This window comes from Hemibagrus wyckioides, linkage group LG01 (assembly GCF_019097595.1).
Source record: "Hemibagrus wyckioides isolate EC202008001 linkage group LG01, SWU_Hwy_1.0, whole genome shotgun sequence".
Lineage (NCBI taxonomy): Eukaryota > Metazoa > Chordata > Actinopteri > Siluriformes > Bagridae > Hemibagrus > Hemibagrus wyckioides.
Window position 1 is genome coordinate 9,592,548 of NC_080710.1, and position 14,411 is coordinate 9,606,958.

The 14,411-nt window shown below is 39.5% G+C and overlaps 1 protein-coding gene across 3 annotated transcripts; it reads right to left on the minus strand.

Moving 5' to 3' along the window:
- Window positions 1-224: 224 nt before the first annotated feature.
- Window positions 225-10,940, minus strand: lg01h1orf43 (linkage group 01 C1orf43 homolog). 3 transcript variants are annotated; one of them, XM_058386064.1, is made up of 7 exons: window positions 10,922-10,940; window positions 10,337-10,438; window positions 10,137-10,245; window positions 8,724-8,777; window positions 7,620-7,786; window positions 5,872-5,930; window positions 225-3,657 (listed from the first exon to the last, which is right to left on the minus strand). In XM_058386064.1, the coding sequence occupies exons 2-7, from the start codon at window positions 10,397-10,399 to the stop codon at window positions 3,450-3,452; spliced, it is 660 nt and encodes a 219-aa protein (XP_058242047.1). In that variant the 5' UTR covers window positions 10,400-10,438; window positions 10,922-10,940; the 3' UTR covers window positions 225-3,449. The 3 variants fall into 3 exon arrangements, with proteins under 3 accessions (XP_058242047.1, XP_058242039.1, XP_058242030.1); XM_058386056.1 differs by lacking the exon at window positions 10,922-10,940 and adding an exon at window positions 10,716-10,915 and having other exon boundaries at window positions 10,337-10,408; XM_058386047.1 differs by lacking the exon at window positions 10,922-10,940 and adding an exon at window positions 10,716-10,915 and having other exon boundaries at window positions 226-3,657.
- Window positions 10,941-14,411: the final 3,471 nt, after the last annotated feature.

Genomic DNA, 14,411 nt, shown 5'->3' on the forward strand with positions numbered 1-14,411 from the left:
GCAAAAAAAAATGCATTTTTGGCCACGACAATCAGAAACAAAAATTAAATCCTAAAGGGAATAATTAGAAAAGATTTCACTGCATTAAAAAAAAAGAGAAAAAGTTCAGTACAGTTACTGATAAATTCATTCTTTCATGAACTTCAATAATGAAGCCATCCAGTGGTTAGGAACGATTTCTTGCTCAGTGAGTAGAGATATGTTGCATTATTAAGTTAAGTTGTTTTTATTTGTCACACATACATTACTGCACAGTGAAATTCTTTCTTCACATATCCCATCCTTGGGGGTTGGGGTCAGAGTGCAGGGTCAGTCATGATGCAGTGGGTTGGGTTGGCCTTGCTCAAGGGCCCAAGGGTGGAAGCTTGGAAGTGCTAGGGCTTGACTCTTGATCTTCCGGTCAATGACCCAGAGCACCACTTGAGCACCACCCATATCAAACTTGAGCTACCACCACCCATATCAAACCATATTAAATATGAAATAAGATACAACAACCAAACACACACCAGCCAGTTTCTTAAGAAGGCCATATTAATACTGCTTAGGAAGCCTTTTGCTCAGTACTTTGTAGTGTGGATTCCAAAAGGTTTTATAAACATTCTTTCACATCCCCTGTGGCATATTTGCTTCAGCTGCACATTCATGCTGTGAATCTCCCTTTATACCACATCAAGAAGAACTCACTGTGGGTAAATCTTCACCTTAAAGAGATTAGCAACAGTTAGCTCAGACAGTCTGTGAAATTCAGACAGTTCTTAACTGGTATTAAGCAGCAAAGGTGTCCCAAGACAACATTCCCCACAGCTAGGCTTTGTGATATAATGATACATATCATAGAATGACAAAAAATGATCTACTGATAAATGTTTTCTGTATTGTCTACATTTTTGGCAAATTTATGTTACTGAGATCAGAGCCACGAGCTACTAGTGGTGTACTTTAACACAAGCAAGCATGAAAGAGTGTGACACAGAGCAGTAGACACAGAAGAGTTAAGAGATTAAACTAACTTCAGGAACTTTTACATAAAAAGAGAGGAACTTCTATTGTTTGGATTCCTAAAACTTCAGACAGTCTTCATTTTATAACTAGAATGAGTTTCCTGGCTACACAATTGCACTTTTTAAGTACACAGTTAGAAAAAGGAAACTGTGATTTATAATCACACTCTCTGGTTTCACCCAGATGCGGCCGAGGTTCCCTTTCGAGGGTGGTTTCTCTCAAGGTTTCATCCTCATATCGTCTCAGGAAGTTTTTCCTAACCATAGTCACCTCTGACTTGCTCACTTGGGATACATTTAGTATCCAGTATCAAGATCATAATGTATTTTCTGCATTTTTATATGTCTATACAAGTTCACTGTTAAAGTGCTCTATAAATAAGTTGAAGCTGAATCGAGTGATTAATATTTATTTTGTGTTCATATCATTCCCATTTTCCCAGCATTATGTTTTTCTTGTTCACATTTGCGATAGTTCTGTTCAACGTCACTTCCAAGTAAAAGGAGAAAAGAAAAAAGTGCCTTTGGCTGGTGTTTAGTGCACAGAATTATCAAAAAGCAATTATTTATATCTTGACAAATATATACAGTAGTTTGAAGATATGAAATAAAAACGCTCAGTGAATAATTTCTTTTATGTTTCTTTTATAACCCCGTGTGCAATCTTGAGACTGTTCCTAGGAAAACCACAGGTTCCAAATAAATCAGACCAGCCTATCAAGCACCAACAACCATGGCCCCAGACTTCCTTTTTCGGAAGTTTGATGTGAACATTAACTGTAGACCTTGACCTGCATTTGCATGATTTTACACATTGCCCTGATGCCTTATGGATGATTGGAAAACTGCAGCATTCATTTTTAAAATGATTGAAATATAAAGGCAACCTTTACCCGAGTCTGCTGCTTCTGTGAATAACACCAGACTACGTGAGAAAGAAGAATGTGCTTCCAGCTTTAAACTTACTGTTACACCTCACTGTTTCAAGATATGTGATACCCTTTCGTTCCTTTTCAGAAATGAGAGCATGCAATAGTATCCAAAACCCCAAACAATCATCAAACATATCCATTACTGCAAAATTATTTGAGGAGTTTGTGTCTGTGTGAACAACTCTGATTAGCTTTGCTTCTTTAGTTTTGCTCTAAAGCTGTGAAGCTAATGAGAGTAGTTTTTAAAAATGTCGACTACATACATCGACTACGTTTTTTGGTAACAAAAATTAGTTGTGTACTACACACTATGCACTTACACTACTTATGTGCCAGTCTACCATCTAGTGTATGGATTTTACAAGAGCAGTATCATGTCAAGTGGAAGCATAAGCAGTTTCCCAGGCGAAGGCAAATGACCTCAAATGCAGGCAATGCAACGTTGCTAGCTTTTGGAAATAATGGTGTATTTTTAAGGTGTTGAAAGATAAAATCACACAGCGGGGACTAATTTAAAAGATGTTTGGAAGACTTCTTGACCAACAGAGTGTTGTCAACCATTTTGAAATTTCTTCCACTACGCAAGCTTCTTCTTGTTAGTGTGTTTTCAGTGTGAACACATTTACACCACATGGGAGCGAGTACTGCACTATATGTGTTTTTGGTCGTACCTACTGTGTGCATTTTTTCCCCCAACAAGCCGCTGCTTTAAGCAGTAACGTTTAAAACAAAAACACAACAAAAAAAAAAAAAAAGACACACAAGGTTTAGTTTTGATTGTGAGGATTCGTGATTTAAGTCACATATGCACAGACTCTAAATGCATAGCAGCTCTAGTTCCAAATCCATCACTAAAATTCTTACATTCCTCCTGTACACAAACTGCAAATAAAGTGCACTTAAAGGACTTCACATATGTACAAGCATTTGCCCCGTCTCCCAGTTTTCCCTTTCTAGTGTATTATTCTAATTTAATACCAAATGCTACAGTAATGTTTGGACTGTGTGGGAGAATTACAGAAAATTAAGCGTCAAAAACTGGTCGGCTCTTTCTAAATCCCATTGTTTTTAACTGAAAGCTCCCAATCACTTACCAAGTGTTATATATCACAGTAATGTTTTTGTTCAGGTTTTCTAATCTCTTTGTGTATTTTCTAGTTCATACAGGCAGCTCTGAATGAAAGAATGAACAGCGGCAGTGACTTTTTCCTCAGTATGTAACACTGACAGCATCTTAACCGATAAATCCAGTCGTACCTTAACACTATTTTTTTGAACTGTCTTCCAAAGACAGGTTTTCGGCTCGTCACCGTTGCACAAAAGAACAGTCCCTTTGGCCTGTCACAGATTGTCCTCTGTGCTTTATACCAGTTTCTCTCTATTCTGCAAGTCAGTGAGGTTTAAATGACCCCAGCTTCAGTCAGACTCCACACTGCAGTACAAGGTCAGCCACATCCTCGCCTCTACACCAATGTCAGGCCTACCATGTGTCTGACCAGACAAGCACAGGTGCCTATAAAGTGCTCTCCAGTGTGTTATAGTTATCCTTGAAGTTCTTGAGCTCGAGGAAATGTTTGGGTCTTTTGCTGCGCTGGCCTGAAGAGGGCAAGTACGTGACCTGGATGGTGGAGGCTGAGGATGGGCCGGGTGAGCTCGTCAGGTCTTTAGCTGCTGACTGGTGCCGCTGGTTCAGGCTGCTGGTGCTGGAATGCACCTTCACACTGTGAAAGCAAATGATGAGTGTGAGTTAACGAAGGACGAATCCTGCTGCTGTGGAAGATCCCACATGGACGCCCTTTCTCCAGCGGATAATCTCACCTAAACACGCTGTGGTTATCCTAAAGACTCGTATTATTACTCATAGATTTTTAAACCTACTCTTGGAGGATGGGTTTCCTTTCATGTATATTGTTACGAAATCTGCTTTGTAACAATATCTTTCTACAATTAAAACGAAATTCATAGGAATTCAATTTCAATTCAACACCCGCTCAAATGTTTTTGAATTCCTTTTCAGAATCTTGAGCAGGTCACCTCAACTTCGAGTTCAGCAAGTGACGATAAATCAACATAACAGTCAAGAATATGAACAGTAAACAAAGCAGCACTTCTTAGCTCTAAGCTACACTATATTGCCAAAAGTATTCGCTCACCTGCCTTGACTCGTATATGAACTTAAGTGACATCCCATTCCTAATCCATAGGGTTCAATATGACGTCGGTCCACCCTTTGCAGCTATAACAGTTTCAACTCTTCTGGGAAGGCTGTCCACAAGGTTTAGGAGTGTCTTTATGGGAATTTTTGACCATTCTTCCAGAAGCGCATTTGTGAGGTCACACACTGATGTTGGACGAGAAGGCCTGGCTCTCAGTCTCCGCTCTAATTCATCCCAAAGGTGTTCTATTGGGTTGAGGTCAGGACTCTGTGCAGGCCAGTCAAGTTCATCCACACCAGACTCTGTCATCCATGTCTTTATGGACCTTGCTTTGTGCACTGGTGCACAGTCATGTTGGAAGAGGAAGGGGCCAGCTCCAAACTGTTCCCACAAAGTTGGGAGCATGGAATTGTCCAAAATGTCTTGGTATGCTGAAGCATTCAGAGTTCCTTTCACTGGAACTAAGGGGCCAAGCCCAGCTCCTGAAAAACAACCCCACACCATAATCCCCCCTCCACCAAACTTTACACTTGGCACAATGCAGTCAGACAAGTACCGTTCTCCTGGCAACCGCCAAACCCAGACTCGTCCATCAGATTGCCCGATGGAGAAGCGCGATTCGTCACTCCAGAGAACGCGTCTCCACTGCTCTAGAGTCCAGTGGTGGCGTGCTTTACATCACTGCATCCGATGCTTTGCATTGCACTTGGTGATGTATGGCTTGGATGCAGCTGCTCGGCCATGGAAACCCATTCCATGAGGCTCTCTGCGCACTGTTCTTGAGCTAATCTGAAGGCCACATGAAGTTTGGAGGTCTGTAGCGATGGACTCTGCAGAAAGTTGGCGACCTCTTCGCACTATGCGCCTCAGCATCCGCTGACCCCGCTCCATCAGTTTACGTGGCCTACCACTTCGTGGCTGAGTTGCTGTCGTTCCCAAACACTTCCACGTTCTTATAATACAGCTGACAGTTGACTGTGGAATATTTAGGAGCGAGGAAATTTCACAACTGGATTTGTTGCACAGGTGGCATCCTATCACAGTTCCACGCTGGAATTCACTGAGCTCCTGAGAGCGACCCATTCTTTCACAAATGTTTGTAAAAACAGTCTGCATGCCTAGGTGCTTGATTTTATACACCTGTGGCCATGGAAGTGATTGGAACACCTGATTCTGATTATTTGGATGGGTGAGTGAATACTTTTGGCAATATAGTGTATATATACACACACATTTCCCTACAATCTTTTAACATGCAGACATATTAGCTTGTTAACTATAACACTCACTCAACAGTTCCCCTTTGTCAGTGTTTGTAGCACTTTGTAGCACAAACACACAGAGGCTGAGAATGGTGTACACTGAATGCAGTGTTTATCATTAAAAATCTTGTACAAAAAGAGAGGTCACTCCTGTCCTGTAAGTGAACTTAACCTTCTATACAGGTCATAAAATGTATTAAATGTGTATCCTCTGAATGGGACACCCTGCATATCACCTTCACAGATCTGTGTGGAAATAATGCTCACATTGTGACTTGAATTTTTTCTCAGGAAGAGACTGGACAGGTTACTATGCCACCATGTGGTGCTAAAATGAAACAATCAAAAACTGACTAAACTACAAACAGAACTCACAAGTCAGTGATGTATAAAACACAAAGATCTTCATTATTATGATATTAACTGTGGAAACAGTTCGTCCTTTTATCGGTTACTGTATTCACCAATGTAACTGAATGCAGTTTGTTACTGTGTGTGATTGAGAAACAGAACTCACATGGCAGCAAGCTCGGACAAGTCTTCTTTATATCTGAGGAATTCAGCTTCGCCGAACGCCTGCCAAGAAAAAAATATATTATAATTTCAATATAACCTGTATAAAGTCTGATAAAAGGTAAATAGCTGCCTATATGTATCGTGTTAGTAATAATTAAAAGCCTATTTTATTCATACATAGGATCTTTAAAACCTATCCTATCACACTGTGGCTGGGTCGGGGAAACAGCTGAAGAAAAAAAATCAGCTTTTGGTCAACACTGATTTTTAATTGCCAGTAATATACGACTTTAAGAATCCATTGAAACATTTCAGTACAGTTTCCTTGAAGATCACAGCCAGTTTCACAAACACAAGGGTAAAAACAGTCAGTCTGATTAAAGGCTGATTTATACTTTTTATTTTATTTATTTTGGAAACTGTTTACACAAGATGGCTGCCACACATATCCTGCAATCATCTGGCTTGTGCACTAATATCCTCAGAAATGAACATGACACAGTGTCCCCACCTGACTACACTGACATAGTGTTTCAAATTGTATACTTCTGTACTGTTCTGTGAATTCTTGTGTACTAACAGTTTTACAACAAGTGACTGAATTTCAAAATCCTCTTCTACCCAGCAAGAAGTGCATTTAGTGTACCAGTCATCTATATATTCCGTTTAGCAATAGAAGGTCAAAGTTCTCTGTTTTGAGATGCAGCTCAGTGACAACGATCACAGTCACTGCAGGAAGTTTTAAAAAGAGACGGCGCTCATCGGTGTGTTTATCCTCACTGTGCGTGAAGTTGCTAAACATTACATATTTGACTTGCAAATCAGATGGGCAGAGATGTTTGGACTCTGATGTGCCATCTATCGGACACTTGATTTAATCCTCCAGACATACAAACTGTATTCAAACGATTGTGGTAAAAGTACCACTCATGTAGGATCAGCATGTGCATGTACACGTGGTGAAAGTACAGTATATTTGTACCTTAAAACTTTGCTAGCTAGTGTCAGAATAAAGAGCAACATATTCCAGATCCTAAACAAAAGTAGATTCTGATTTTAGTGTAATATTACTGCATATTAATTTTGTTGCACATGCACAGAAATGGCAAAACACTAAACTGATTTCAAAGGTGAATCAGAATATACAGTAGGGAGAGTGCATTGAAATCTTACAGAAACTAAGTATTTTGAAATATTTACTCCTTCACAAACAGTCAGATTTTCCTCACGTCTAATCTGTTCTACTGAAGCATGTGATCAGAAGACATTCTGAAGGATATGATCCAAAATGGATCACAAGGATTTGCACAAATATATAGAGTCCATGCAGCTCAAAAGCACACTGCCATTAAAGTGAAAAGGAGACAGACCAAATATTAGAATCTGAAATTAATAGAATTTCAAAGATTCTACTTTTCACTCAAGTTGTTGTCAGTAATATTATTTGTAATGGAAGGTGTAATAAATTAGAAAAGAAAGCATTTTTACTAGTGGTCTCAGACTTTTGGACCCTACTGTAGTTAGACCCACAGCATTTTGGTAAAATATTACTATCATTTGTAATAATAACATTTAACAGGAAAGAACGCACTGGGCCAAGGTATTTATCTACACTATCACTTCATTTTATCTTTGAAGATATCTGCCACTTCTGTTATATTTCCCCCATTCCCTTCATAGTGTTATAGTTTATTTAAAAATTAGTCTTGTCACACACTCTCACTCACTCAAACACACACACACACACACCGCAGTGCCGTGACGAGCGTTGTCGTAGCCCTCCAGCAGGCGGTCGATGAGGCTGCTGTGGCTGGTTTTGATCAGCGAGTGAGAATTGCGTAGGTCCAGCAGCCATTTCCTGTAGCAAGGGCCCGTCAGAGCACTGGGGCTGCGGGCCAGATCAGGAGAAACGATGTCTACGTGTATGAGAGATAGAGATGACAAAGCAAATCAGACACAACAGAAACGAAGCTACACACACACACATCACTGCACACATCCCAGTTTTAATGCTGCACTCAGGAACCACTGTAAGTTTCTAATGCTCTGAAATAGAATGAATGAATGTGATAATATTGCGTCTGTGCCGGTATGAAATCTATAAAGCTTTTTAAACTGCATGGAATACTTCTGTTTAATCAAGTGCAACATAAAGCAGAATAATAAGCAACCTAACTGAAAAAAATATTTTAGTTCAAACTAGGAGTCTATATGTCCCTGGAGTACTGATGAAAGTTTGTGAACTCTCTGGAAAGGAACCTATTTATGTACGAATGGATCTGAAATGATTTAGATCATAACACAAAAAGGTCAAATTATTTAACAAACTTGCCACGAAGGTGTTAAGACAGAGATCTGGAATGTATTTATATCTAGATGCTCAAGTTTTCCTTTAAAAAACTCAACACTGTTTGAACTTTACAAATTTTATTACCTTAATAATGGAATCAGGTTTTAAATAAAGTACATGAATTTATGCAAATGCAAGTACAACTATTTATCAAACTGGAACATTAATAACTTAGTAAACTACAGTACTATGTCTCCAAGTACAAAAACACCTGAACAACCTGCAAGGAGAGCTAATGAGACAGCTAGTGTAAACGATTCAGGTGCACTTAAATCACACTGAAAATGTCAAGCCAAAAAAGGAAATAAACACAGAAATAAAACAAGCAACAAAAAAGGTGCAGACTTTAGCAAACAAACTCAATGTGAAAACATAACATTCTCGAGACCATTACAAATGTGTTAAACTTCATATGTGAAGATTTATGGCAAAACCCTGAGAATGGCAAGACCTGCCAAAACAATAACAACAACAACAACAACAAAAACCATAGGGGCTCTTACCAGCGTCTCTGATGGCATCCAGAGCTTGCATTCTGTACAGGTAGTTATAACAGCCTGCAAACACACACACAAACACATACATTAAAGGAAGCTTATTACCGAAATATCACTATAACTGCACAGTTTTGATTGACAGTTTCTGCTCTGCTGTATCAATAATAAGAAAGTTATAAATATGAAACAGGGATAATCAATCAGAGCTGGAAGCCACTATCTTACTGTTCTCCAAGCTGCATGAAGTATGCTTTACTTTTTGTGAACCAAAAAAGCAAGTCATAAATAAAAGCTGACCATTAGGCCATCTGTTTGAGATCACCGAAATTATTTATCTTCTATTAAGCACTACTGTGGTGGTCCAGTGGCAGGATCCCATGCTCTCACCCCTGCAGCCCAAGTTCAATTCCCAGGAAGGGAACCAACCCTCTTGGTTCCAGTCTCAAGCCTGGATAAAATGGAAAGGTTGTGCAAGAATGGGCATCTGGGGTAAAGTCTGCGCCATATCAAAATACATGGACCGGATGATCCGCTGTGGCAACCCCAAACAGGGAGAAGCGGAAGGACAACAAGAACATCATTAACGTCTATTGTATCTGCACTAGTAACGTTTTCACGCTGGGGCGTGTCTCTAGAACCTTTTTACTGAGGCACAACTGTTTCCTATTCATTCAGTGTTATCTTTTATATCATTTGAATTATTAAAACATGAAGGCTGACTGTAACACCAGCAGATGAGAAAACACATCTTCAAGTCAGACGCCTCGTCCCCACAGATATTACTAGAAAAGTATTTGTGTAAAATTCTCGGGTGGACCTGTTTCCAGGTGACGTTTACTGACTTCTCCCAGAAATAAGGAAAATGTCGAGTCAAGAAGAAGCTTTATTGTCATTTCAACCATATATAGCTGACGCACTACATAGTGAAACGTTTCTCCAGGACCCTGGTGCTACACAAACAACATAACATATAGCTACAGAACAGAAACAACAACAACAGAGCTTGGGACAAAGGTTTGTCCTAGCTACATAAAGTACAACATGTGTAACCCGTGCAAAGACAAGACAGTGCAGAAAGAAAAACAACACAGGACACACCGAAAAAAACATGTGCAACAAAATAAAATGGAACGTGCAATACCGAGAAAATGTAAAACCGGGTATCTAATAACATATGTTTGGAAACATATACATATTATATATATATATATATATAGCAGCATGACAGTATGAACTGTGCAAAAATGCAGAAGCAGCGGTTGAACTAGTGTAATGTAAACGCATGTAATGTGTTTCATGCTCTTCTGCTGGTGTTCCAGTCAGCCTCCATGTTTTATTAATTCAAATGATGTAAAAGATAATACTGAATGAATAGGAAAGGTTTGTGCCTCATTATAAACAGTCTAGAGATTTCCTCACCATTTGGCCCGCGATGCTTCAGCCTGTCGTCGTCGTGTGACAGCAGCCGAGGCTCATAGCGGATATTATTCACTTTACACAGCCGAGACTCAATCTCCTCTTTCAGCTCCTGCAAACAGGTTCATAAATCCAGATCATGTATTATTATGATTATTATGAACACCAATACTGTAGTTAAGCAGGTGTGGCAGCTCCTTCACCTTTGGGGCGTTGTGTCCCACCGGGGCGTGCGGTCCTCTGCGGGACTTCATAGCAAACCTCATAATCTGCCTCTTCACAAAAATAAACAACAACACAAACACCTGAAACACACGAGAGAGGACATCAGCGAAATGCTAGCTTACCCGAGCTGCACTACCACCTCACAACTGAACACTCATCTCACTTCTCTCACGTGGACATTAAACTACCCTGTAACTGAATACAAATTGTCCGTGTATGTGCTTTTCAGCTATATTGTATTTGACTTACAAAAAGAAAACAAAAACGAAAGAAATGAAGAGAAAAGGAAACCCGCGCGCACGCGCACAAACAAACTAGCTTGTGGCCTGTTAGCCACCTAGCTGGCTAGTTCCTTACCAGGCTCCCGTAGGCCATAACGAGCACTACATTTACTCCCGACAGGGGCGAGTCTTTGTTCATTTTCGCAAATGTTTCTAACACACTCCTGCGTTCAAAATTCCAAACTATCTATTTTGACTTTCATGGCAGAAGCTCAAAAAGGCCACAAAATCGACGCTCCGCCCGCTTTCCGGAGCGGACGCTCGTACATTGTTGACAAACACCTGAGGTCTTCTTCGTCGTTTCGCTTCTTCTTCTTCTTCTTCTTCTTCTTCATCTTCTGTGGGTTTTATGGCGATTTGCAAACCAACGTTTAGTTGCATAGCGCCACCTCCTGTGCTGGAGTGTGAAGAGACTGCAGTGTAGACTTAAATGATAGATTGTTATATCCACACTTTCTAATGAATTTAATAACAGCCTTTATCATTTTTCCTTTAAATTTCTTTACATTTAAAATACTTGCAACTACCTCCAGCTGTCAACATTGCTCTGTGTATTTCTTTCCTTTCCTATAAATATTTGGGACACATTAACAACATGTTCATCCGTTTCTGTTATACGTCATATTTTACATAGTCCTGTATTGTGCTTCCATATTAGGTAAAGCATCGAATTAAGACTCATATGACTCATCCTTAGACAAACAAATATGACCTGTTGTTCTCTTCCTAAGTTTTGTTTAAGTTTTATACTATTTTGCATATTTAAAAAAATGTCAAGCTTACAGTGTCTTACAGTGATTCCAAAACTTCTGCCATTCAATTTTACTAGTGATGTTTTATCTTTATGACCTAATTATTAGGAGTTTCTAGTTTGAGTGATTATTTGGTCATTTTGTCAGTCTTTAATTTTTCATTTCCTGGCACTCCAATGTGTGTTGGTATCCATTCACCATGAACTACAATTCCTGACTGTTTTAGTCTGTACAGTATAATCATCATTTCTGTAATGATGTCATGGCAACATGGTAGTAGATGTTTGAAGGCTAAAAAGAGATGCCACAGAGTGTGATGTCACAGAGATGCCACAGAATGTGATGTCACAGAGATGCCACAGAGTGTGATGTCACAGAGATGCCACAGAGTGTGATGTCACAGAGATGACACAGAGTGTGATGTCACAGAGACAGAGTGTGATGTCACAGAGATGCCACAGAGTGTGATGTCACAGAGATGCCACAGAGTGTGATGTCACAGAGATGCCACAGAGTGTGATGTCACAGAGATGCCACAGAGTGTGATGTCACAGAGATGACACAGAGTGTGATGTCACAGAGATGACACAGAGTGTGATGTCACAGAGACAGAGTGTGATGTCACAGAGATGCCACAGAGTGTGATGTCACAGAGATGACACAGAGTGTGATGTCACAGAGACAGTGTGATGTCACAGAGATGACACAGAGTGTGATGTCACAGAGATGCCACAGTCACATTACAACTCTGTTTAGCTTCACTTCACTCTACCCAATTTTAAATTCTAGTATGCAGGATACTGATCCTGTTCACCCTGTCTTGGATTTAAGTGTACAGTAAAAAGTGCATAATAAACAATAAAATATGTTATAACAATGAATATATTGAACGTATAATGAATATATTGTTCAACACTTAATATCACTTTTATTTATAGTTATATTTATAATTCACTTACAGATTTATTGGTGAAAAACTGTACTATATAAAATATTTTTTTACAGTAATTTCCTGTTCCTTCTAAACAAATCTTAACCCTATACCATTAGTTGTTTCCCAACTTTCTTCAAGTACAGACTTTTCTGGATGAACCAATCTATAACCCTTTACGTTAAGCCAATATGCCATGGTTCAACTCCACCTGCATTGAGGCAGTCAGTGTTGCTTTAACAGCACCCATAATACACCTTAGTGCTTGAACTTGTTTAATATCTAATCTTTTAAATACTGTTGAAGATGCAGCTCCATATACAAGATTCAAGTCCATACAAACCGTCCATAATCTATTACAGAGTGAAGGATTGCACAATATACACCCAGCTCTGTTGTTTGTCTGCTCTTTATCCATGTCCTGATACACACCTCTTTAAATGTAATCCTTTTTACACTTCTGTTCAATAAAATCAACATGGTACGTTTGGTATCAACTATATTTGAATTTGTTCACCTTTTCCAGTGGTTATTATAAAGAAATACAGTTTCATATTTTCTGCCACCCTTGTCCTAGTAAAAAAACTGACGGGATGTTTGTGTTAGAGAGAAGAAGACCTGGTCCTGTGATCATTTTCTTCTTCTTCTTCTTCTTCTTCTTCTTCTTCTTCTTCCTCTTCTTCTTTTTCTTCTTCTTCTTCTTCTTCTTCTTCTTAACCCTGAATAAAGATATTCACTACACCGCCTTTTGTGCTAGGGTTACTGACCGTCAATCGCAAACATCACTGGCCCCTCCAAAACATCATATCATCATCTTATAAAAATTATAATACTATTCCTCAGCCACTTATATTCCTACTAAATTCCAGAAAGGCATTATATACTACCCCATTGAGCAGAAATGCAAGAATTACATGCCATGAAAAACATGCCATTAAGAACTTTATTATTAAAAACAACAACAAATTTAAGATGCATAACTGAAGGCAGGTTCAGCCACAATGCCATCCTGGAAATATCCTGCTACTAGTGCATTCAGGATGAGTTCCCAGAATAGCTCCACACACAGAGAGGTCTTAAGGGACATTCCCTGAACTGTAGTGACTTAGTCTTCTGTCTGTCTACTACATCAATGGCCCCAACTCACTGGTGCAGATAGCCTAACCAGGATTCCCACACTTTTCCATTATTGTGTCACAGTGAGGCCCTGTTCACACCTGGCATTAAGATTCATCCTGTATGATCCATTCGTACATAGACAGAACTAAATACAGGTGTGAATAAGGTTCGGTGTGTCTCAGAAACACATTGTGAGCTGATCACTTGAACCACATAAGATTTGTAGTAAGCATGCAGGAGCATCTCAGTGTATCCTGGACAGCAACAATAGACCACATAAATAGCTTCATTATTGCACTAGCTGGAAAATACCAAATTCTTGCGAGACTGTTCGGAAATTGAATATAAGATAAGAATGATGTGAGAGCCAGCTAGACCATCCTCAAACATAACACCATGATATGCCTCTTGCCTCACGACAGTTTACAGTTTGTGTTCTTCTCACATCCTTAATTCTAACAGCCTATAGGGAGTTTGCAGCTGCAGTAAACAGTAAAAGCATGCTATCAAGAGCTGGAACTACTCATAGTGGTCTACTTTAAATTGGTTGGCAAACATGTTGATATCATGGCGGTATCATATCATGTGTGCCTTTATGCCCCCTTATGCCTACAGCCACTGTTTGCTTGCATTTGTGTCTGAAATAGTTTATACACAGGCACTATTTGCATTTGTCTTAATGCAATTCCTTTAACCATTTAGCCTTTATCAAAATGTATAGACAATTTCTGAACTGGTAGTATTGACTGGTAGTATTCATTCCATCTATTCTCTGCACTGGTAGTTTGGACTCTATCCCAGGGGACTCAGGGCTAACTCAGGGCAAACTCCTAACCGAAGAAGTGCAAGGCAATCATGCAAAGTACTAAGCCACCATTGCCCCTACTGGTAGTGCTTGCACAAACGTTTTATCCAGCAGATGCTTCCAATTGTCATTGAAAAAGGGATTCAGAGAACTGGACCAAAACCA